This window comes from Venturia canescens, chromosome 1 (genome assembly GCF_019457755.1).
Source record: "Venturia canescens isolate UGA chromosome 1, ASM1945775v1, whole genome shotgun sequence".
Classification (NCBI taxonomy): Eukaryota; Metazoa; Arthropoda; class Insecta; order Hymenoptera; family Ichneumonidae; genus Venturia; species Venturia canescens.
This window is the reverse complement of record NC_057421.1, coordinates 14,606,251-14,629,156: the sequence shown is the minus strand read 5'-3', so window position 1 is coordinate 14,629,156 and position 22,906 is coordinate 14,606,251. Positions and strand designations below refer to the sequence as shown.

The 22,906-nt window shown below is 38.8% G+C and overlaps 3 protein-coding genes across 35 annotated transcripts in view; 1 reads left to right on the top strand and 2 right to left on the bottom strand.

Moving 5' to 3' along the window:
- pHCl-1 (pH-sensitive chloride channel 1) overlaps nt 1–22,906 on the bottom strand; it is a 116,088-nt gene that overhangs the window by 86,977 nt on the left and 6,205 nt on the right. The gene's annotated exons all lie outside the window — the stretch shown is intronic.
- LOC122419108 (transmembrane protease serine 9-like) lies at nt 1,274–10,023 on the top strand. The gene is made up of 5 exons (XM_043433393.1): nt 1,274–1,400; nt 1,664–2,407; nt 3,604–3,633; nt 3,966–4,637; nt 9,028–10,023. Exons 1-5 carry the CDS (start codon nt 1,289–1,291, stop codon nt 9,771–9,773), a joined length of 2,304 nt encoding a protein of 767 aa, XP_043289328.1. The 5' UTR covers nt 1,274–1,288; the 3' UTR covers nt 9,774–10,023.
- On the bottom strand, nt 5,668–8,619 carry LOC122416441 (trypsin-1-like). The gene is made up of 2 exons (XM_043429395.1): nt 8,093–8,619; nt 5,668–6,767 (listed from the first exon to the last, which is right to left on the bottom strand). Exons 1-2 carry the CDS (start codon nt 8,145–8,147, stop codon nt 6,022–6,024), a joined length of 801 nt encoding a protein of 266 aa, XP_043285330.1. The 5' UTR covers nt 8,148–8,619; the 3' UTR covers nt 5,668–6,021.

The window sequence follows — 22,906 nt, the reverse complement described above, 5'->3', positions numbered from 1 at the left end:
CACAGTTCCCTCATAAATGAAGGGCTCAAAACTTTGAATCCCCCCCATGCAGCAACGCTCAATATTTGAGTTGAACAAAGCCAACTCTTAAGGACTTTTCGAAGTCGTTTGAAACAGGTCCCGGTAAGAATAAAGCCAAGAGTGAAATAAAGTAGACTGCAAACGTTAAAACAATTTCCTTTCCAAAAAGAATAATGGTCGTAATTATTGATCCTGTTTTGTGTAACTTTCGTTCAGAACCCATAATAATATTCTTATCAAAGAAAACTATTCCATTTCGAAGAACGCTACTTTCTTCATATCACATAACCGAACCGTATAATTTTACCAGGAAATGTATGATAAAAAGTTTCTTGTTTTACGGTCTTACGTTTTACGTCATTCATCGCTGGGAGGGAACCTGCCATAAACGCGAAGACTACCCGTGCATTATTCTTTTCTGTGTTATCTTTGACGTCAAAGCTCTACCGCATCTCGAGCTAATATCGTTACTGTGTATGTATAAAAATTTTACGTTTCTGCAAAAAATGAAAAACATGAACGTTAGCATTTCAGGGATCATGATAAATTATTACCAGACGATTATCCTGGTAATTTTTCCAACATTCCGTCAGCATCTTTGTCCTAACATTAAAAAACCGGCATTTCCGGTGATGTATCGATGGTAATTTTGATTACTGAACACCGCCTCTCAACTGTGTTGACCGAATAGAAGGTAGGTGCATTTCTATTGGCTGGCTCGATCGAACTTCCAACTCGGTAAAACTCCAACGTCATTATCCAAGCAATCATCGATTTTTGAAAATGTCAAAAAGAGGTCAGCGATTGAGGAATCGTCACCGCTAATATTGGATTATTACGCAATTCAGATTAACTCTTTAGAAATGTTAAATATATTATGAACGTTTAAAATTGAGTAATTATTCTTGATCGGATTCCAGGTGCGAATCACCTTGAATGGCCAACATTGATTGATTCGAACGATACTGAACAACTGGCATTTAATTATCGTACAGTGTGAAATCGATAATTCCTTATCAAAGCTCGTTCCACGTACTGATGATTCTTTTATTTCGACTCAGTGTATCAAAGTAAACGAACGCACTTGCTGAATAAGTTGAAAACACTTATTACTACATACAGACCCCGCGCATTACGTTCCAAGATCTTACGATCGCAAGATACGACCAATGAAGACCAATATAAGAGTAAGAGTTTATCAATTGGTACTGGCGTTGGTATTACGGGGAAATATAGATACGAGGCACAATATTAAAGTATATAAGAAATGGCTAAACCAGCTTCGCGATCAGTTGAAAACATTCAAGAACTTGAGGATTGTAAACAAAAAATGTTAAAGTCCTTGACTTTCGTGTTGCTGTTCAGTGCTGTTGTTTCAGGTAATTAAATCATGTCGAGAATATTTTTGTTCGAAATCTGTTTCAGACCTGCACAATGAAGCAATTTCTATACTTGGAGCGCGATATGTTTTTTATCGAATTTCGTATGAGATTTCTCGCATACGAAATGTCTCCAAAACATTATTATCATCCCGATTATCATTTTATAATTATCTCAATCTTTATAACGCCTGCCGCTGAACGGAATGTTAAGTCGTTTCAATGTCTAGGCAAAGCCCAATGTTAATTTCTGATATTTCAAGCTGTTCCTCTGCCGAGACAAAAGAGCCATGTTTTGTCGACTTTATTGCGTCTACCTGTTCGGATAATCAATGGAACGGAAACTACGATCGAAGAAAATCCGCATCAGATAAGCCTTCAACTGAAAGATCACGGTCACTGGTGTGGCGGAAGTATCATATCGAAAGATTGGATTTTAACTGCGGCTCATTGTGTGTACGACAAATCGGAAGGGGAATTGATGATTTTGGCTGGAACGGCGAATCAGTTTGAGGGCGGTTCGCAGCATTACGTTAAGGAAATAATAATCCACGAAAACTTCCAAGCCTTGGTGAAAAAAAGTAACGACGTAGCGCTCTTACGAGTCGGCGAACCGTTCGTATTGGACGAGACGCGAAGGCCCATTCCCCTGTTTAATTCGGGCGAAGAAACAAAGGTGGGATCAACTGGGGTGGTAACCGGATGGGGGGAAACCGGAAACGGTTATCCGGACATTCTCAATCGAGTGGAGCTCCCGATAATGTCTAAAAGCAGGTGCAGCGAGCTGTACAAAGATGTTGGCGGTCTCGGGAAAGGACAAATTTGTGCTGCTTACGAAGAAGGTGGCAAGGACGCGTGCCATGGAGACTCTGGTGGTCCGTTGACCGTCAATGGACGTCTCGCTGGGGTCGTTTCGTGGGGTCGAGGATGTGCTGCACCCAAACAACCTGGAGTTTATTCCGAAGTTGCTTACTTTCGGGATTGGATCAGAGGCCACTCGGACGTTTAGGTTCTCAGCAGCAAATGACAATGAGAGTTTTTTCACCCTAATTCAAAATATCTGATCCCAGGAACATTCGGTCGTATGATTTTATAAGGTTATTACTCGAAAAACTACCAAACCAAGTGCTATTTTTGTATATAATCGAAAGAACTAGAGATATCGAGCAGAGAATCAATAAAGGGGCCAAAACCATACACGAGAAACGTACAGCTCTCGTCTTGTCGCCCATGTGGGCAAATGGGAATTGAAGTACATTCGTTTTAAATACTTATCTCCAACGACGAGAGTGATCATAAAAAATGACACTGAAGTTTGCAACGTTGGAGTCCAACGAAATGATGTGAAAAAGCTCTCCAGCGATTCCAGTAATTATCCAATTCTGCTGCTTGCCTAATTTGCAATTCATAGTTACTCAGTCTACATCAATGATTCGTGAAATAAAACATTGGCCAATTACAAATGTTATTTTCGTTAATTTCGTTGGACTCTAACGTTGCCAACTTCAGCATCTTTAATAAAAAATTCTCATTACAATCAACAAAAATCACATTTTTCGATACAATTTCGAATAAACTGAAGAATTTTCGTTGTAAGATTCTAAAGATCTGACTTACCACGAGAAAATATATAAATGCCAAGAATACCTGACGTTTGTTTCTTCACTGTTCGTGGGCATTGGGAATGTAGTCTAAAAATATTGTCGGACATTTTTTCTCCGCTCTTTCTCACTCCAATCGAATCGAGTGATCGATTGAAATTCCATGAATGGATGGGACTGAAAAATGGCCCGAGGCAGCAAAAATATTGAACATTCAGCTGAGACTACTTCGTCGAGGCTTTTCACCTCAATCACTGAGACTACTTCAACTTACAAGTTCTCCTTTCATTAAGATAAATCTGCATCCATTCGTGGCAAAATAAAGTTTATCGATTGAGTGGGATACTCGTTAAGTGCTGATGGACAGACTGGTGAAAGTGTGAGTTCTTCTTATCTCGGTCGGATGTCATCCAACACCGTAACGACAAATTTAAAACAAAAAAGAATACTCGTACGTACGCTCCTCGAGATTTCGCGGTATTATCAGCTGATAAAGGTTCGAAACAGCCGGACGTTCAAATTAAGCACATATGAACGATGGATTGTACGAGATAGTCAGTTTGCTTGTGGCAAAAGGAGAACGAAGATGTTCAAATCCGTAGTAATATGCTGCTGTCTCGGTGCTGTATTTGGTAAGACTCCTCTCTCTATTTTATTCCAACAAAACAAACGATACGCCTCCAGTAGGATGAATGCACAGTTCGATGAAAAAAATCTGATCTTTCGATCAGTCGATTAATCATAATTCGTATTAAAACCGTCAGATTGGCTCAACTGGAGCAGCGACTATTCCGACGTGATCAATTCAATAAAAATTGTAATGAAACTGATTGTAAGGTTACTCTCCTAAATCGTTTGTAGTTTGCAAATATTGACAAATTATATGGAATCAACAAAATGCGTAACGAAGATTTTGTTTGCAAAAATCAGAATTTAGGGTGATTGACCAATTACATTCTTTCAGGAGATCCAATTGCGAAAATCACTGAAATACAAAGCCACTGGGACGGTCGTATAATCGGAGGAGAGGAGACCACGATCGAAGTAGCTCCTTATCAAGTTAGTATCAGTATCGGTGGATCGCACTACTGTGGTGGTAGCATAATCGCCGCCAAGTGGATACTGACAGCGGGACATTGTGCAAAACTGCCAAAATCCTATTACAAAGTGCGTGCTGGATCGACCTACACTAAGTCTGGTGGATCATTGCATCAAGTTTCGCTCATTCTACAACATGAAAACTTTACGGAAGATCCACTACTAAGTATACCGTCGAACGACGTCGCATTGTTTCGGCTGAGCGAGCCTCTGGTCATGGATTCAACGCGTCGGATAATCAAATTGTTCAACGAGGAACCGGAAGTAGGAACAAGCGCGGTCGTAACGGGTTGGGGAACGATCGTATTCCCAGGAACGGTCAATCCGAGTCAACTACAGATCGTGAACGTGTCGATTATTTCTGGGGGAGAATGTGCCTTTTATTACGCCGGAATATCTCAGATCAATGACAGTCAAGTGTGCGCAATGGATCCACACGGTGGCAAGGACGCTTGTCAGGGAGACTCCGGTGGTCCCCTGGTGCTCGGGGATAGACTCGCCGGCGTTGTTTCATGGGGAGTCGGTTGCGCGATCCTTGGTAGGCCAGGTGTTTACGCAAAGGTTGCGTATTATCGGGATTGGATAGAAAGAAGCATGAGAGCATGAAACGGGTCATCGTCATCGGTGCATAAATCGAACTTTATTTCGATGGCGCTGATGGCGATGATTTTTATCCTGGCACAAACTCTTTTACGTTCAAACTGACTGCATAATGTCAAAGTAGTTACTGGCACTCTCAGTGAAGGAAGATGTTTGGGATACTGCCTCGCTTAATGACGAAAGTTCCGAATTTCGGTACTCTCTGTTGAGTGGGAAAGCATGAGCCGTGGGAATCCGTTATGACAACCTGAAGATAACGCTATTATTCAGCATCAGGTGAATGGAGAATACGAAACGAGATGACCTGACCTAAGACATTTGCATATATGGATCAAATTAGTGAACCCACTTTCTATTAGAATAATAGCATTCAAACAGAATATGAAAATAGGCAAAGCAAACTGTGTACGCTTTTGGTTTAGATTGATAATTCAACAATTATTTGTTTTTTTTACAGATCAAATACGTGTGCTCGCAGGTTTTCATGCACACAGTTATAGAATACTATTTATATTATTATTTATGAAATTTCTATATTTTATAAAAACGATAACGCTCGAAACAGAGATTCAATATTTAATTTTTTAATATTTTTCAAGTCTGATCAGAAGTTTTTAGCAAAATCTTATCTTGACTTAATTTTAGAACTCATCAAAAGACTATAACAATTGACACTTGTACTATAAGGATAATAAAAAAAACTGTCTGATAAATTGCAAAGAATTGTAAGACAACTCATTAGAATTGGGATGCTGCTTTGTTCAACATGACCGATGTATCGTGCCTTTGTATCCTCCAATGCGAATGATCACGACTTGATAATCTCTATTTTCACAAAATAATCCCAAGACTTCAAAGTTCAAACTTTATTTTTATCTCAAACTTGCATATTGACCTCAACGTAAAAATGAATATCTCAACAAGATGATTCAACATGAAATACGAACAGGAATATTAAAATGGCGCACTATTTAAATATTTTTATTTTATTCCCTACGAGTTCCAACCTTCTGTACACAGACCAGAACTTCAACTGCTCACGTCAGTTGGACAGAAATGCCTCAATATGACGAGTAACCTGTGCCAAAATGTCTTTGTAATATTGTAAATTGCAGTTCAAATAAGACAGTGACAAAAATAATCAATTTAAGTTTAACTGCATTCTTTTTATTTGACCATTCTGCAGAATTCTGACTAATTAAACGTTGGAAACGTTCTTAAGAGAAGAATTTTCTTTATCATTAGAACTTCCAACCGCCGAGTCCACAGTGCGACGAATGATGCTGTTCCAGAGGAAATCGCGCAAGCTTTCGAGCACGACCTCATACATCAGCTTTATCAGCAATCCATTGACGGTATGAGGCAACCTCGGTGTAGACACCGGGATATCCGGGTCTGGCACATCCGTTGCCCCAAGAGACAATACCGGCGAGCCGTCGACCAATCGTCAAAGGTCCACCCGAATCACCTTGGCAAGCGTCGTAGCCACCTTGTGGATGTGCCGCGCAAATTTGGCCCTCGGGTAATCCGCCGTAGCCCATGTACGCATCGTTACAAGTTTTCTTCGATATAATGGGCACTTTAACGACTTGCAACATTTCGGATGAGCTGCCACCTTCGTGAACGGCTCCCCATCCGGTGATAATGGTCAGCGTGCCATCAACGGCTTCTTCCCGATGATTGAATAGCTCGATCGGAGCACGTGTCGCATCCCACACGAAAGGGGTAGCAACTTTGATCAAAGCGATGTCGTTGTAAGGTATTCCCTTAGAAGTTGAACCATAATTCTCGTGCCTAATAGTCAGCGTAGCTTGATGAGTCGAACCACCTCGATTCTTGAAACAAGTTCCTGCTCGAACGGTCGTAGAGGAGGCCGGATAACTGGTACAATGTCCAGCGGTTAGAACCCACTCGTTCGATATGATGGACGCCCCGCAATAAGCAAATCCATAAACTTCGAGCGACGCCTGCCAAGGGTGATCCTCAATTTGAGCATCTTCACCCCCAACTATACGTCCATTCGGGAATCGAGGACGAAATCCTAGATACCATGTAGGACCCGAGTTCGCTGTAACGTGAAATTCCTCGGTTTCAACCTCAAAATGGGTTTGCGTTCTGGAGTTATAGGACAATCAAGGAGGGGAGGGCTGAGGCTTGTCTGGCAAGCGCGAGGGGCTTTGCTGATATATAACTCATCCATGTGTGAGTTTGGGGATGTCGGGTTTAGCTGCGGATTGAATGTTTCCGGCTGGGGGACTCTCCGAGGCGGTGGTTTACGTTCGCACCTAATCACACCCTCTCGCAATACATACGTTCAATACAGAGGACCCCAAAAGTCATTCGCAACGTGCAGAGAACAGCTAGTTTTCTGGGGTTTTGAAAGGAAAGTTCTGTATAAATTCGTCCAACTGTTTTACCGTACACTTTTCAACTAATCGTAATTATTCTACTAGCACTTCAACAATCACGAAACATCTGTACAGCTGCCTGCTTCATAATCCCCAATGAACGAGTTCGTGCATTCTCGATCGACTGTTAATCAAAGACGTACGTTAGTCAAGGTTTCTCCAGCAGTGTATGTATAATTCAAAGTATCCGGGTGAGCGAGGAGCAAGAGCCATTATCGAGAGTATCAAAGGAGGCATACGTGACGCGGAAATGACTCTCCGAAGTGCCGAACGTGGTAAACTGGTTATGGGCATTCTTTCTACGATCAAACGATACTTGTCAAACACTAATTTAATATCTACTGAGGGGTGATGATAATCTTCTATTTTAAAGAACCTTGGTTATTGATCGCTTGACTGTTCGTGTCAAAAATCTCCTATCACTTCGTAGTCACCATTATCCATTTAGTCGTTCGGGAGCCCCGCGTCAGTTGGATTCATTTACGCTCCAATTATGATTATTTTTTCCATTAAAAACCTGTGTAAACCCAACGACTGTTATCTCTTTCATATTTCTCTTTGACATCGACTTTCAGAGGGTTGAAAGTGCCCCAGTTAATGTGATGAATCATTAAACTTTCACGTCCATCGTCAAACCGCAAGTGAAAAGATAAATACGTATCGCATAGAGGGTTTCAAATGCTCCATTAAGCAAGTACCCGCGTCAGTAATTCTTTGAGAATTAATAAAAACGAAAACTTGCAATTAGTTTGTTTTTAGAAAATAATGAAGTTTCGATAGCCTTATAAGATATGATTCAATTCAAGAACTATTAGTAGAAATTAGTAGAAATCATGAATTCGACATCGTGCTATGGGTGCTTTAGTTTAACGACAAGTTGAACCAAAACAATTTATATATAGACGTTTGTGGAGAGAAAAAAAATGCGTAAAATATTCAAAACTACCAAGAACTGTTAATTGTTAGAAGCGTTTATGAGACTCACCAAAAGCTACGGTATAGCTGCCAAAGAAAATGGTTACCAGCAATAGCAACCTCATGCTTGTTCTCGATGTTAGAATACTCGAAGCTTATGCCCTCGGTAACGATTACTTATAAGGAACAATCGTTATATTTAATACAAGAGTGGGGGATACGAATTGAACTTTTTGGAGTTACAATTTCCGTGGATATACCAGATTCGACAACATATTATTGTCTTATCCGTTCTTCAAAGCATTTTTAAACAAACCGAACAGAGAATACACATTGGAGGGCGGTATCGTGATTTTCCCGGATGAAAACAATCGTATTTGTGGTAGAGACGTTTGATCGATTGCAATTGCATCTGTGTTTTTCCGTTCTCTTCTTAACAAAACGCGTCGCGAGATGAATCAACGATTTCACAAACCTTTTTGGCAAAATGCTTATAAATCCTGATGAGTTTGTTTACAGTAGCGACGATATTTGCTATCAATCACGATTGCAACTGATTGCGAATTGCAACGATGCTGTCGAACAAAGCAACGATTCCAATCGTTTATCCACCGGTCTGACGCCTCGCTATATATTTGTCTGATTAGGTTTTCGCATTTTGCTCATTGATCCCATTATCTCAGTACGAAAAGACTGAAAGGAGATATTAAAATTGCGAAAATCTTCATATCTTGGTACAAAAACGTGACAAAAGGTAGCAACATTTCAATATAAATACGGGAGCTCCGATCAATGTTGAATCAGTCAGTAAGGCAACGAATAGGAAAGATGCTGAAAATAGTGGTGCTCCTCGTCGTAGTGGCAACGGCGCTTGGTAAGTGTTGCAGTTTCTAATTTACAACGCGGTCTTCTTAAAACTTAACGAAAAGCTCTTCTGCTATTCTGTCTTTGCGGGAAAATAAATGGCGTCGTTAAGAAAAGAAACTTATCGAATTATCTCCACAGCCGAGCCAGTGCCGCAAGAGTTCAGTATGCTGAACCCGTACACACCGAACGGTCGCATAGTGGGTGGTGAGCCAGCAACGATCGAGGAGATTCCCTACCAGGTATCCCTGCAGTATTACGGATTTGGTTTCTGCGGTGGTTCGATAATCGACAAAGAATGGATTTTGACAGCGGCGCATTGTGCCGTTTATTCAGCATCGTCGGTGACTGTGCGTGCAGGAACTCATGAGATGTCGACGGGCGGCACACTCCACCCGGTGAAGAAGTTCATAAAGCACGAAAAATACCGTACGAACATGTACGGCATACCCATCAACGATGTTGCTCTCATACAACTGGAGACCCCGTTGGAACTCGACGAGACAAGAACCCCGGTTGAGCTCTTTGAGATGAACGAGGAAGCCGTTGCCGGCACTGCGTCTCTCATAACTGGCTGGGGAGCGGTTCGCGAAGGTAGCAGCACTACGGAAACACTCCGCAAAGTTAGTGTTCCGGTAGTTTCCAAAGAAGCGTGTAACGATGCTTATAAATCGTTCGGCGGTGTCCCGGCCGGACAAATATGCGCAGCGCATCCGCAAGGTGGCATGGACGCTTGTCAGGGTGACTCTGGTGGCCCCATGACCATCGGTGGTCGCCTGGCTGGTATTACCTCATGGGGCAACGGTTGCGCCAGACCCGGTTATCCCGGCGTCTACACCGAAGTCGCCGCCTTCCACGATTGGATCAAGGAAAAAACGGGCTTGTAAGAGCCGAGTCTGAATTTACTGTGGACTCTAAAGACGCACCGTAAACTCCATCAGCAATTGAAAACAACTAAAAGTACATGTTCGATTAAAAACTTCTGAAAACACCATTGGAATATTGGCTTTTCATTTCCTTCACATCAGAACTTCCAAATGCCTGACTGATCGGTTTTTAAATGATAATATTCGGCTTTGATTTGTTTAAAAACTATTTGATTGGCGAAGAATAAAATAAACTGGTCAAAGCGTGGAATTTGTATTTCATCGTTTGTTTCCATTGACAATTATTTTCTGGTTTGGATTGAACAAATTTTCGTCTCGTTGAGAATTTTTGTTGGGAACCATGGACAAAGTCATCGATCGGTAAACACACGGCTACGATAGTTCAATGCATCTGCGCCCACAACTTATCGATTACATGGTATACGTGGATTTGAGCTGTTTCTAAACTTTGAAACAAGTACAATGAGCATATCTACGAGAACTTCCGAAACCGTATATAACCAATGAACGAAAGTTGTCCAGAAGTCGTCCCAGAGTAGTTTCAAGCCATTACGTTAACCTCGAACTCAAAAACATATATAAACGAACAAGAGTGGTCCATTTAATCGATCCAAAACTTTGCTCAATTAATCCGGAATCGACGAAGACGTGTAACGGTTACGATCGGGCGATTATTGAAAATTACTCGAACCTCGGATACGTCATGACAAACACGAACAATTATTTATAAACAAAAACGAATTCGAATAAACAAACGAAGATTCATTAATGAAAAAATACCATTTTTGAATGTACCTAATATCGGCATTTTTTTGCTAAGAAAAAAACGAGTTTCTCCTTTACTTTTACTAGTGAAAGTAATAGAAAAAACTTTTTGTAGCCCCCTCGGGGTGAACCGCCCAGAAAACCCCGGCGGTTTTTTTATGAAACCATGTTCCACTTGTAAATACTGCAATGGCAAGTTCCGCTTCATTGGCTTTTCTTCTCGTATATCGAGTATCAGAGAAGCTTCTTACTGTCTTTTCCAGTGTTTTAACAACTTTCCGCGAAAGGAAAAGCCGCAAGTTCGTAAAAAACTCGAGAAACTAGAAAACTTTTTGGTGTCAGGGTAGAAAGAAACGGGAGTGAACGAAGCAGTTTTTCGTAAGTACGTGCACGTGCACAAGTAAACTAAACGACTTTTTTAAATTTATTCAAAAATAATGAAACCGTTAATAAAAGTGGAAATCTTCCTAACCGAGGGAAAGAAGTAAAATAATTCACAAGAACTACTCAATTGACGTTGGGGTCCAATAGATTTTCTAAAACCATGAGACACATCAACGAAATATTATTATATATTATAAATATATATATTATTAAATATTATTATATATTAACAGTCCATAATGTTCTGATTCTAGTAAAATGAAATCGTGAACAAATGCGAATGAGGCGGCTAGTACAGACTTGAAATTCAATGCACTGACAAAATGGCTTCCGCAAAAGATTCAAAGGTTATCGTCAAACCAAAGAGCAAGCGTTCGAATTTCGCGGTTGAACAAAATCATCAAGAAGCATCTGGCATTGGACCCGTTATTTCATTCCCTCACCAATACTCAATATACAAAGCAGCTGAGAATATAAAGCCAACGAGTAAAACGATAAAAAATAATCGAAAGAGGGATAGAAGAAAAGAGAAGCAGTTGGAATTTCAACCTGGTGAAACTGGGACGGGTCATCGAGTTTTTGGATCCAGACTTTGAAGAGAGAATTTGCGGAATGTTGAAGGAGCGTTGTCAGTTTTACTGTACGAATACGAGGGTATTGATATCGTGTGTCGTCGGTCGTATGTATTCCAGTTTCGTAGATAGGAAAGGCGTTTTTTCTGATATTCCACTCATTGGTTTCGGTCTTTTCTATCATGAGCAACCGATGGATTTATATGCATGTATATACTATGCACTTCGAAACACGTGCTCCAAGTTGGATAAAACATTGAGAAAATTCCTGACGCGCTGATCGAAGCGTGCACATCAGAGAATATATCACGACGGAAAGGGGCTAAAGAGAAGGGGGGCGGCGAGACTCACGAGAAGTCCTTTCGTGAGTCTGCAAGAGGCATATGGTTGGAACTCGGCCAGCGATGTCGTCGTCAGAATACTTCCGGGAATTCTTCTGTCGATCTTGCTTACCGAATGTGCCTTGGAATTTTTGAGGATTTCGGTGACGTTCGAGAAAACCAGGAAGAAAAATATTTTACCGTTGAAGATTGAAAAGAAAAGTCTAGTCCGCGTCATTAAATTCCATTCAACCATTCGACAAACGTAGATGGATATTTGGACGATTAACCCTACACCTCATGTGCCTTTTTTCATACCCTCAACCTCATGACCGGGGTTTGAACGCACCCCACTCTTTTTCTGCTTATAAATCCGGTCCTACGATGCTAAACTGACTTTATCCTACACCATTTTCTTCGTTTTTTTATAACGAAAAGAATGATGTACGATAAAACTAATTTCAATTGAATTTATATATTAAAAAATCCGTCGATAATGTCGCTTGTTAGGACGGGAGCGTAGTTTGAAGTTCGCGTGGGGTGTGCTCACACCCCAGTCATGCGTTCTCGGGTTAATAATTTCCATTTATTTTTATGATTGTGAGATATCTAAGGGATAAATGTGACGAAGAATTGAAAAATAAAGGAAAATCCATTGAAACCATTATTTTTTCCCACTATTACGATAAATAAACTGAAAAGCCTGAACGGAACAAAGCTTTATGATTGGCCGTAACGAAAATGCCTTGTCCCTCCAGAATTCAATCTCCTTCGGAAATCTTCCGCTCTCAACCCTACTCGAGAAAAGCCTCACTGAGGAACGTACAGCCAAATCGATGCAATTCAAGAGTGTGTGAACCCATTGAAATTTCTGAGGCCAATAGATCCTGTGATCGTAAACTTCGCTATTTTTTTGATAAACTTTTTCATTTCATGAGCGTAAAAATGCGTGGAGAGGATTGACACATTTGCGGAGGGACAACTGATTTTATGTGTGGCAGCGACAGATATGGGGAAAGTCAATTTATTTCCATGACGAGTTTCCCATTATAAAAAACGCAAATGAGGATTCCTCAGCGAGGAATTCGTTGTCATTCCTGTTCCGCTTTTTATACGAAAATTGCCATTATTAACAATGGTGATAGAAATTTTAAGTTTTTTATACTTTTAATACATATTTAAACATAATTTGTACCGATGCAATCGAGGTCGAATGTGTGAATAATACCAGAGGATCCTGAAATTCTGAAAAGAATCGATTTTCCTTTGACTTTACCTTTGATGTGATTTTTTTTTGGATTTGAACCCTTCTCAGAACAATTTCATAATGTCGAAATTGCGAATTACTGATAAAATACTTGTCTTCCGATTGATACCATAAATTTTGGTGCTGCATGTAAATCAGATGGTAACTTTTTTTATTCATTTACAGCTCTTTCAAGTTCCTGATGCTTCCTCCTGTAGGGATGATTATTTCGATTTACCATTAAATACTTGGCCTCGAATTGATATCATAAATTTTAAAGCTGCACGTAACTTAATTGGAACATTTTTTCAATTGATTTGGTTGTTAGAATAAAATGAAAAGAACGGGGCGTCGGTTTCCAAAATGTTTTCAAGCGCGATTTATCAGGTTCTTCATTTCTCACGTTTTATTTGAATTTTTTTTCACTACAAAATAATTAGATTTTTGCTTTTTTTGAATACAATGTTTTTTCATGATTTGTAAATTTTTTTCTGAATTCTTGTGTTGAAATCATTTACAGTTGGTTTCGTCATTTTTTTTTTTTAATGGAATTTAGTTTTCACTTTTCATAACATGGTCAGGAAACAAGGGACCATCGATGTCCCAACCTTTTTTTCCCAAGAGTTTCAAATTTTTTATGACCAAAAAAAACGAAGTTTCATAAAGAAATATCAAACTCCCCGAATCAATTGTCATGGTTTGTCATGCTTGTTGAATGATAAAAAAAGGAAAAATTGTCGCAAATTTTTGAACAAAACGCTAGTTCCGTATATTCAGCTATTAAAATAAATAAAATATATTTGTCCGTACGTCCTCAAGTTGAGTGGAAATACTTGAGGGAAGGGGACCGTCTACTCTAAAAATTGAACTTCGCCTTGCGGTGCGTTTTAAAAATTTGCAACAAGTTCGTATATGACGGTAGACTCGAGCGTCTATATTGAATCCCCGACGTCGTTTGATCCACTCTTCTACATGTTCGAGCGAGTAGAATCGATACTAGAGTATGGTTGTATGTATATTTTTAGAATGCGAACGCGACTAGAAATATATACATTCAAAACATTGACTTTCGACATAAGAAATGAGGACGGTCGGTCGATAATAATTATTGTGTATATGTTTATGCATAAGTCTGAAGGTATAAGCCTCGTTGAGTATATTTTTGTTGGAATAATGGAGAAAATGATGAATTATTAGGGTCATGTGGTCAGCAAAGATTAGTCTCGAGTTAACCAGTAGCACGTGGATTCAATAAAAATTACTTCGCTTAACGTCATGTCCCCAAGGACTAGCATCATCGATTCGCAAGTCTACCGCGTCGCGTTTTCAAAAGTTGATTAACTTCTATTTGCGTATGCGGCCATTCATATTTTTTTCTAATCTTCGTTTAATTTTGTTGCTCGCTGAAAATGATTGTTGTTACCTTTCTGAAATTCAGATTTGTGGCATGTTCAGAGGACTGCTTTGAGAGTGAAAATATCTTGGCACGAATATTTAGATTAATTATTTTTGAAAAAATTTACTGATTTTTCAGGACTTTGTATGTTTATAATCGATAAAAAAGACCAAACAATTTTTTAGTGATTAAATTGATTCTTTTTTCATAATTTCTAGTAATTAGACAAGTAAATATTTGATCTTACGAATTATTAGTTGAAATGGAATGTTGTTCTTAATTTTTGACGATTTTCGCTCTGTTTTAACGAGTGCCAATTCTCGTTACCTCGGTCTGGGTAAATCGTATACATATTTTGATCGGATTCTCGACATATTTAAAGTATCTTTTGTCGAGTGAAAGACGAGGGTAAGTCTCGGGCCGAGGGAATCTAAAAGGAGAACCTCAAGAAGCTCTCGAGAACGCTTCGATCTTGAGAGCGACAGGAGACATAAAGAAGAAGAAAGAGCGAGGGAGGGACAGCGACAGAACGAGGAAAGAGACACAAGATTCGCAAAAGTTCACGTATTCAAAGTTGGTAAAACGCTCGAGTGGATAAATATCATGAAAATACAGAGACGTAAAATCGAATAGATTTTCCGAGCCAATTGAGAGAAATACATTTTTCGGATCCGTGCCAAGTTCCTCTTTCTCTACTTTTCTACCTCTTCGACAGCGACCGACCAAGGTGACTCACGGTTCAGCAGGTTAAATATCTACGCTCATATAGACCAGATATAAAAATGGAGGGTAACTATACTCGTATGGTTCATTTATATACATTGCCCGCGTAATCATGGGCTCAAATTCTAATGGACATCTATCACGAAGAACTTCCAAATTCTCGTTCTTTTTCACCAAAACTTATTGCTCCATCTCTATTTCAATGACTCTCATTTATTTTCCAATTTTCTACCATAAATCGATTAAACCCAGTTTTATCGGGAGCGCGGACCATTGGAGTTTTTGGGAAACGTGAAACTCTTCAAACATAAGTAATTTAGAGATAATAAAAATGTGTATTGAATTGGAAGAGCACATATTTATACAGTTGATTGTGAAAATCTAATATATGGCGAGCAAGATACCAGAAGTGGGTTGAATTTATTCCATTGGAAAAACGTGATATAAGAAACTGCAGGTGTTCATAAATTTCAGGAAACAACGTTGCCATCTTGAGGCTTATTACAAATTCCAATATTCCCAGAGTCCCGGTATTCATTTTGTTTACTCTTTTTCCATAAAAACCGTCATCGAGTGTAATCCTAAAAAAAATATAGCACTCTTCCATTATTCAATTCTCAATTTTCCTCAGGGTATCGAATTTTTAGTCCAATATAATTTCGAAGGTGTTCCCACGATGTATACTGAATCGACTCGCCGAGAAAATACTCACGAGAAACGACTCTCGATTAAAATGTATTCGACAAAATGTTACCTGTGGAACGGGCAATATTTTCTCAAATTTCATATACTTACGGACTTTGAAAACGTGGCAGGTGCATCACCACTAAACAAAATTTATTCCATAACGTGGACCCCTGAAATTCTGAAAATAAGATCGCGCAATTTTAGCAGTGAATAATGTCGGAGACGCATCGTTGGAATACAACAATATTCCTCTTCGTTCTCAATCATTTTCAAAATTCATGTACAATCATAAACTACGGAAAACTGGCATACCTTGACACAAAACCTTCGAATTATAACTTCAAAAAACATGCAAATCCAACTAATGAAATATTAGTAGAAAAAAAAAAGTTTTTCTCGATGCATTCGAAAGATAGCAATTTCAGTTCTGCTCAAATTGCCCGAAAAATCGAGGAATGAAAAAAATTTCAATGAGCAAGCCTCTCATGTAAAATCCAACGAGAAGCAAGCCGATGGGAGAATAATCCAATGAATATACTATAGCGTCGGCATTGATCCAACGTTTTGATAATGTATTTCGTACGACAATCTATATGCACGGTGCATTATTTCGGAGCGATGTATAGCACATCCGATTCATAAACTATATGCAGCAAAGTAGTATTTTGTAGGAGCCGCAATGCAACCTTCCATCACTCATCATTATGTAAGCAACGATAAATAAAATTCAATAAGGAAATCGATTGAATTCAGTCAGTAAAGCTGAAACTTTTCAAATGAATGGTGAATAAACCAATCGAGACAAAAATTTACCAAAACGTAAATTGCCATATTCACAAACAGTCAAAATCATCAATGATATTTATTATTGTTGATGAAAATTTACAAAATTCGCTAAAGAACATAACGAAGGGGTAAACTCCAATTTTAATCACGTTTGGATACGTGATTGCATGCATTTAAGGTACTTTCAAGTTGATCAGTAACAATTATTATCGAAATCACCGATCAAATGACTTTTTATCGTTGAAAAATGTCTCTCGACGACGTTTTAATTTTGGTTTTACAGTTTTAATGATTTTAGTATGATTCATACCGTTTTTTGGTGCGGTAGTAAAAAAGCACGAACGTGAGGATCGTTTCTTGAGTGTGAATGAAAATTCACAAAATACTTTTAATTCTCCATGGAGAAGATGAAGGGTTACTCAAACCAGCTTATTTTTCCGTGTACAAAATTTAATTAAATTGAAATAAAGGAAATATACATGCGGAAAAAAGAAGGGAGGGCGAGGGCCAAAGCGAGAGAAATGGAAATAACGAGAAGAAAATGTAGATAAAAAGGGGAAAAGAGAGAAAGAAGGAGCGGACATTTCGACGGGGTTACCAGAAACGTACTCCGCAGTACTGCGCGTGGATAGAAACAATTCACTAAGCTTTTCTTTCCCCAAACACGAGGATCACTTACGCTGGAATTTGACGATTCGTTTCATCCCACGACTCTCGTCCTTTTGACCCGTATCTCGAAACCACCCTTTTACCAACCCACCCGCGTGTCCGCGTGTACAGAAACCCACTGACCCTCGCGCAAGCTCTCTTGAAAATCTTCAAATCTCACGGGTCTTATCACAGGTAGAGTTAATATACGCGTAAATTAAAACCGGAGTCATTTCACGCTTATATTAATAATTCACGAATTCGCAAAAATGTTACATTCGTGGGTAGCCGTTTTTGCACATTGTGACTAAACAATTAACCAGTTAACTGGTAAGGACGCATATATGCGTTTTTTTCCAAATTTAGATGAATTTCGATGAAACTGGGCATCCGAAGGTTTTCTGGGTCGCTGAATCCGAATCTAAAGTCTAATTTTGAAAATTCGGAATGGTGGATCCAAGAAGGCGGACTGACATGTAAATGATTATTTAATTTCGATGATATATTCTCAACAAAATTCCCCCGCTATTAGCTGGTGACTGTAAGTCACGACCCCAGAGTGTGCCACATGGAGGCTGCGATAGGATTTTACACTCCCTTTTTTCAATGTTTTTTTTTGTTTTCAATTTTGATTTTGATTTCTCCCAATTTTTCTTTTTTGTTCTGCGTTGATTTTAGCCTTGAGATGAATTCTTGCAGAACTTTTTTTCCCCTTTTTGCATTTTGATTTTCTTCTTTGCATTTTCATTTCCTTTTTTGCGTTTTGATTTTATTTTCTGTATTTTAATTTTTTTTTGCATTTCGATTTGATTGAAGCGTTGAGCATTGAAAATCAGAAATATCAAGAACAGTCATGTCGATTTTCGTAGCATACTCGATCGTACCAGTTTTGGCACGGGAATGGATTCACTCGCTTACCAGTTAAGTGGTTAATGGACATTTCCGCAAATGATGCGCAAATTACGTCAAAATTCATGCTGCACTAAAAACCTTATTTTTCAGTTCAAACAATCGTTTTTCTGGTTCACTCGATCGTGCGAATCATCATCGTATCTGCAAACGTCTCAGCAATCACGAGGAATGACGCTGAAATCAAGACAACTATTACGCGTCAATTTTTTGGCAAAAAATTTTCACGGAAGGTCGCAGGCAGCTTCGATAACTAAATTAAATGCTGGGACCCGAACGGATGCGAAGCGACGAACGATGAATTTCGGAACCGAAGAAATTCTATTGCTAAAATTTCGCGATTTTGTAAAAAGCTCACGTCCCTCGTGACGTTCAAAGAGTGAGAACGTATTTGTGTACGCGCTGTTTCGTGCTCCTCGTTACTCACAGGATTTACGTACATACACAACGTCCCCACTGTAAAGCAACCTTTTTCTAGTATTTGTCAACGTTGCATATCAATTAGAGTTGGTACCTACCGGATCACGTACGCGAACCTTTCCGGCGCCCAAATGAACCGAAATATCGGTAGAAGAGCTCGACCACAATTCGTACCTACATGCAGCCCTTCCTGGTCATCAATACTGAATATCAACGCGTATAGACACATTTGGAAACCACGGTATCAACACGCTGCGCCTTTGTGCTTGTTGACCATGCGGAAAACATAAATGAATAACGTTGTTGGTTTGATATACCAATATACACACGGAAAGTACTAGGAATATAGTATTCCGGACTGGATTGCAACATTAATTCGAAGCGCAGTAGTAATAAGAATTGCTCTATCCACCATAGTAAAAAAAACCAATACCCATGCCTTTTATACAAAAGACTCGAGAGTCTTTTTTTTTTGTGCATATAGTAAAAAATGTTTTCGGTCACTTCAAATGTTTATATCGTAAAGTATGCTCGAGCAACCCTGAAAAAAAAAACTGTATGCATGGTAAAATGTCACATGTGATCGGTGTATATTCGTGTATTTATCATAGAATTTACTATGCTGACAGTGAAAATTTGTGATTTACAATACATTTCCACTTATCAGTAAATTCTAGTCTGACATGATGAATAACACTCGAAAATAAAACGAAATATAGTTCTGAGGTGCGAAACTTTTTGCTATCCACACAAAGCTGTTTAGAATTGAAGGGACGAAAAATTGAAAAATTCAAAAAATAATCGGTGCGTAAATACTTTGAAAATCGTTGAAAAATAATATATTCCTCACTATACAAAACGAGTCCCTTTTTGTGCGTACACGTTCATTTGTGCGTGGCTCATAATGTCGACCGCAACAACTTCGTACTTTATTTATAAAAAGGCAGTGTGTTTATGAACCGTGATGCAGAATCGCTTTGACTCCGCTGTAAGGAAAGCAGTAAGTTTTTTATTGTGTTTTCAGATTTAAAGTCCAACGAAATGAACATTTGTAATTCAACAATTTTTTATTTCGCGAAGCATCGGGGAAGAAAATTGGAGAATTACTGGAATTATTGGAGAGCTTTTTTAGATCATTTCGTTGGACTTCAACGTTGCAAACTTCATCTCCAAAATCAAATGAAATTAAACAGACGCTAATTTCCTGATAATGAAAAAGTCGTTTTAAAAATGGGTCATGCTCTAAACTGCGCGCATGTGCAAGCTCAATTTTAAATGAAAACAAAGTTTTTGCCATATTTGAAATGATAAATATCGCCGGAATATAAGCAAGCTACACCGCGAGCGACACGGTTCGAGGCTGATCAATGTGGAATGACCAATTTGTACGGATAGCAAAGATGCCAATCTGTAAATTGGCGCTGGAAATGATAAATCGAAAGCTTTTAAATAACCGAATCTCCGCAAAACAGTTTTCGTCTCTCGAGGGCAATTAAGAGTCACGTCCAGGCCAACGCGATTTATAAACACGCTCCGATCATCCTGCCCCCGCGATCGCTACAATTTCAGCTCTAATTCGTTCTACTTTTTTCGCTCAAAGGATAAGCGTGATTCGCACCACGATCGTATCACCCGAGCCATAATTTTCAACGTTATTTGTTCTATGAATGATTTAGGAGAATTTAGGGGATTTGATACGAATCGTCCTGAATCTCTGATAGTTTGTATACGAAATTCGGGGAAAAAAAGTAGTTCACGAGCTTTGAAAATCTGTCCTTGGCGAGTGATTAAAAGCAGAGAATTGCGGATAAGGAAAAACTACGCGTAAAAAAACCTGTTTCAGCACCATATTTTTCATAAAATTTTGACGTACATCATGAGATAGAAAATTCAAAGGTCAAATAGTGGTGAAATGTTTTCTGTATTTAAATACTTTCAAGATAGCACTATAATTCCGTAGAAATGGAACGCCCTCGGCGAGATACGAAGTCATGATTTTTGCACGTAGGGATTTGCCCTCTTCCTACTCCTCGACGTCAAGAGCAGGGAGAAGCAAAAGTCTTGGTACGACTGGTTGAAGTACGAAGACGAAGTACACGTTTCGGTACTGGCAATTTGTCGAGGGTACGGTCACGTAACATCCATTTATCCTGAGGGGCAAACACGAATACGCCGTTATGCTTGGGACAACTACGAGATCCTCGAATACAAGTAGAAAAGTCCAGACTGGTCAGACACACGTGAAAACAAAAACTTGTCTTTGGATGCTGGAGATGAAAAAAAAAATCTGAAACTAACGTGGAGAGTAGCGAGGAATAAACGATCTGCACTTTCACAATATATTTTTCCTGCCCGTATAATACACAGAGAATTTCGGAACGATTCTCGTGATGGAAAATGTTTCGAGTGAGGCTTAAAAAAAAACCAATGACCGAACGACAGCTGCAAACAAAAATGACGTATGAAGAATCGCTCGTTCGTTGGTCCGAGGGTAAAAAAAATTGTACACTCATCGAGGCAGTTTGAGAATATTGGACGTTAGTCGAGTGTATTCGTGGAGGTCACGAATATTTTTTCATAATCGTTGCAACAACGGTCGTGCGAAATAATCATAAAATAATGGAGGTCGCTATTTTCAGGACGACGCTGAATTCTGCAACGTTGGAGTCCGCAACGAAATGAACAAAAAAACATTTGTCATTGACCAATTTTTTATTTCATCAAGTATTTTACGAAGGTTGAAAAACCACGAATTGCAAATTCGAGAGGGAACAAAATTGATGATACTGAAGTTTGCAACGTTGGAGTCAAACGAAATGATCTGAAAACAAATCTTCGATAATTCCAGTAATTCTCCAATTTAATTTCCTGGCAAATTCGCAATTCGTAGTTTTTCGATCTGCACTGATGTTTCGTTAAGGTAACTCCTGTACTGCATGCTAGTCAAATGAGTGCTAAATTATCAAAACGCTTTTAGACCAAGTTCAACGAACCGATTAAACTTAGTGTTAGTAGATATGTATTCAAGCATATTTTATTAACGTGAATGAATATTTAAAATGATAATTTTTCAAAACTATCAACTGATAGATGCAAATTTCCATAATGACATATTTTCACAGGTATTTTTCAAAGAATCATCTGTATTTTTTAACCGATTTTATTGCACCAAGTCTCATTTTGTTCCTCAACTGATCCTCTACGAATTCACCACGTAGATTTTCCTTCAAACTCATTCCTTCAGAAATTATGAATGAAAAAATTTTTTCACTTAATGAACAATTGGCTGCAACAGATCAAATTAAAAAAACAATTGCATGGTGATTTCATAAAGTACCAGTTGACGAACAAAATGAGACTTGTTGCAATAAAATCGATGAAAAAACGCGGATAATTCTTTGAAAAATACCAGTGAAAATGTGTCAGCGTAGAAATTTACATTTATCAGTTGATGGTTTTGCAAAACTAGCGTTTTTAATATTTTCACACCTTAATAAGATATACTGTAATACAAATCCACTAACAATATATTTAATCGGTACGTTAAACGTGGTCTAAAAGCGTTTTGAAATTTTAGCACTCATTTGACTAGCATACGACGCTGAAGTTTCCAACGTTGGACTCCAACGAAATGAGCGAAAAAAACGTTTTTAATTCACCAATTTTTTATTTCACGAATCGTTGGTGCAGCTTGAAAAACTACGAATCGCAAATTTGGCAGGGAACAAAATAGGAGAATTACTGGAATTATTGGAGAGTTTTTTTCGATTATTTCGTTGGACTCCAACGTTGGAAACTTCAGCGTCATGACTAGCATGCAGTACAGGAGTTACCTGAAGTAAAAAATTGGTGAATTACAAATGTTTTTTTCGTTCATTTCGTCGGTCTCCAACGTTGCAAACTTCAGCGAGATATTTTCAGGAAAATTGGAGAAATTTGAATAACTTTAATATCCTATGTTTCTGATTAATTCGAAACATAAAAGTAATGGAACTTCAAAACGAGCCAGAAACTTGAAATTTCGTAAATTGTTACGAAACACAGAAAGAGCCGCGTGTGATCCGGAGGCTGGATGCTGCAGCCTAATAATTAGAGAACAAGTTTTTTCGCTGCTAGAACAGTAACTCGTGCATGAAGTAGAAATTGTGCATGAAAGCATGAATGTAAATGAAGTCGTATGAAACGATGATTCTCCGGGTCGAGAGTCGAGAGTTTGAATCTAAGCGCTCGACTCGTGAGTATGCTCTCTTAAGATTCTGGTATTTTCTGTCTCGCAT